Genomic DNA, 3,436 nt, shown 5'->3' on the forward strand with positions numbered 1-3,436 from the left:
CACACACACACACACACACACACACACACACACACACATTTTATACTTAAAACAAACTTACTTTCATTCGTTGTAAATAGTTTTTGGGGGTTTTCGCGGAGGACCATTAATTTGACAGGAGACACTGCCTCTCGGAGAGCTCTGATCGCTTCAGAGAATGGAAGATCTTGTAACGATACTTCGTTAACCTGAGGAATCAGAACATTTTTACCTTAGATCAGATGAAAAGTCTGACGAGTGAAGACTGATCAGCTTAGTAACAATTTTATATATTTAGTAGGTGTTTTAAGTTCATTTAGAATATTTGTCAGTCTTAGTGACACATTATCTTCACTTTTTTGGTGCCGTCACCAGGGTTTATAAAAGTATCCTAATTATTCCTGCACGTTAGACAATTTTAGACTCAAGTTGAACTAATTGAAACAAGTATGTGCATATAAAAGAAAGCCCCCCCCCTTCCTGTGGCACAGCGGAGGGTCTGCGGACTTGTAACTCTAGAGGCTGGGTTTCAATACTCGTGGTGGGCACAGCGCAGATAGCCCATTGCGTAGCTTTGTACTTAACTACAAATATATTATATTAAAATGTTTAATTTAAAAAATTCATAGTTAATGTTATTATCCTGGCGTATCAACCAATCCAACTTAAATATTTTCAAACATTTGCACGTTTTTAGGCTTACTGTTTATAGTGCACAGTTTAATTTATTTAGGGAACAGAAGAAACGTTCTAAAAGGGGAGAAAGTAATGTTATTTGTTTCCCCACCTTTCTAATGAGAGGAGTCAACTCAGGGGGTGCTGTACACCACCATTTTTACATAGTTGACTAATATAGCAACTTTAAATTTGATGGGGGGGCATGCTCCCAGAACCCTTTAGGTTGATGTGCCTTTGCCAGCTGCTTTTAGCACCTCCCACTTTACAACTCCTTCCTTCACCACTGCCAATACCCGACATTATGTTTGTGGTGATTGAAACAGGGGAGTGGCTTTAATACATATCAGGACACCATATCAAATATACCAACTCGGCCCTTAAACTCTTAATACTAAATCTTTAAAAGGATCATTTACTGAAATAAAGTGAACGCGGAGAATTTCGTCCAAACAGATCTATCTTTTAAAGATAAGTTTTAATCCACTGATATTACTTGAATATATTTTCTTTTTTTAATCCAAGTTTGGCACAATCGGTTATCTGATCTCTGGCCGCCACAGGGATCGAACCTAGAATCTAGTAGCCCTCAAAACTTGTATTACCGATGACCCAAGAGAAGGCGGGCACTTTAGTTAAAAGTGGAAATTTCCAAAGTTGCTAGTTTTAATTGTTTCTCTATAGGATGTAAAAATATACGTGAATAACAAGCAGCTAGAAAACACTTTTTGGTAAGATTTCTTAGCTAATATGAATAAGAATGGTTTGATAACCAATTATTTCAACCCTAGAAGAAGCACTCGGGTTAGCGGGTTTCTCGATTTGTGAAAAATCAGATTCAGGTCTTTGGTTTCTTATGTCGTGAAAGATCAGGTTCTAGTTTCGGATTATCAGGTTTCTCATGTTCTGAAAGATCTCTTTGGTTGAAGTTAAGCACAAAGCTACACAATGGGATATCTGTGCTCTGCTCATCACGGGTATCTAAACCCAGATTTTAGAGTTGTAAGTCAGCAGACATTCCGCTGTGCCAATGGGGGGGGGGCTCTAAAAGGTCAAATTCAGGTTTGGAGTTATCGTATTTATATTGTGAAAAATAAGATTTCGGGCTATTTAGCCAGTTGAAAGAGATGTTTCTAGAACTTTAAAAGTAATATTTAAATAAAGTTATACTTACATAAAATGTAAAATGTAGAATATCTGACGGTGTAATGGCCTAATGTGGTCTAATAGTTGTTAGGTAACATTCTTATTGTTTAAAGGCAGGAAAACTATGAGAAATACAGTTTTTATTAGACTTGTATTATCTTATATTTCCTTTTCTTGCATAGGTATCTGATTGGTCAAGTTGAACAATATTTGAATTAATGGGGGAATATATCGAAAAATCATTTAGCAAAGAAAATAATGCGAACAGAAAACTTAATCTAGAAATAGTTTAATTAATTATAATAATCAATTAGAATGTTTATATCAGTACATTTATATGAAAGTCATAAGTGGATTTAAAAAAGCCTACAAACTAAAACCATTATAATATAATAGCCAAAAATCAGTTTTGTCCAGTTTATGCCAAAAAGTACAGAAACAAGATAGGGATGAATACACAAAACCATACAAAATTCACTAGATAAGTAGCCCAAACTTTACAAGAGTAAATTTATCTACAACTAAATGTTGAATTCAGGTTTTAAAAAACATTTAAGCTAAATATTGCTATACAATTTTACAGTTTCTAATAACCACAAGCTTGTAAGATTGACTCAGTACTTAATGGTTACTTATATGGGACTTTATATATTTGTACTCATCCCTACCTTGTTTCTGTACTTTTTGCCATTGCCATCCCTATATCATGCTTAATTTTTGCAAAATTTCTTATTACCCATTTCTTTTTTAAACAATTTCATTGATATAGGTTGATAAGTGAACATACGTTTTATTTTTCTAATTCAATGGTAATGCCCTCCCAGTGGCACAGCTGTATGTCTGTGGACTTACAATGCTAGAATCCGGGTTTCAATAGCCGTGGTGGGCAGAGCACAGATAGCCCCTTGTGTAGCTTTGTGCTTAACTAACAAGCAAAGGTAATATATGGAGCGCTGGATCGACGTTTACAGATATTTATAGAACCCAAAATCACTGCCCATGCATATTCTAGGGTCATGTTGATTAATAGGGAGGACATCATACAGATCCTAGTCCATGAAGTACGATACCTCGCATACACACACAGCTGCCAGGTTTAAATATTAATATTAATTTAGATTATTCTTTATTTATTTATTTACACGGAAATTGTTTTAGCAGATATCATATTTGTGAAATAAAAAGTCACAAACGGACGTTATACAAGAAGTTGTGCTGCCCTCTAGCGACCAGAAATTAAACTTATTCAAACTATCTAGAATACAGGTAGATTTTATAGAACAAGTTATTTTCATGTATTTCGTTCATAGAGTTATTTATATAGAACACAAGTAGACTACGTACAACAAGTAAAACGTCACCTTCCTTCAAACGGCCATCTTTATAAGCAGCACCATCTTTATGAACTTCTGTTACACATACAGATTCCTGAAATTGACATTTATTTATGATTAGTATTCTGTTTCTCACAGATTGGTTTTCATAGAAAAATACTCATTTATTTATTTTAATACTTATTTTAATTGTTATTGTAGTAATATAGTATTTTTACATTACATATATAGATACATACATACTAGATTTTTACAAATGTATATACAAAATTGTATTTAAAAAATATTTAAAATCAACTGAG

The 3,436-nt window shown here is 33.9% G+C and overlaps 1 protein-coding gene across 1 annotated transcript in view; it reads right to left on the bottom strand.

Annotated features, from left to right (window-relative positions):
* The window catches only part of LOC106471765 (inaD-like protein), a gene marked incomplete at its 5' end in the record, with an annotated part of 24,700 nt that extends 21,472 nt beyond the window's left edge, over positions 1 to 3,228 (bottom strand). The window contains 2 exons of the mRNA XM_022400375.1: positions 62 to 188; positions 3,145 to 3,228. Of these exons, the coding sequence (XP_022256083.1) occupies positions 62 to 188; positions 3,145 to 3,228 (211 nt within the window). The remainder of the gene's footprint in view (positions 1 to 61; positions 189 to 3,144) is intronic.
* Between the last annotated feature and the right edge of the window lie 208 nt (positions 3,229 to 3,436).

This window comes from Limulus polyphemus, unplaced genomic scaffold (genome assembly GCF_000517525.1).
Source record: "Limulus polyphemus unplaced genomic scaffold, Limulus_polyphemus-2.1.2 Scaffold4841, whole genome shotgun sequence".
NCBI classification, from domain to species: Eukaryota; Metazoa; Arthropoda; class Merostomata; order Xiphosura; family Limulidae; genus Limulus; species Limulus polyphemus.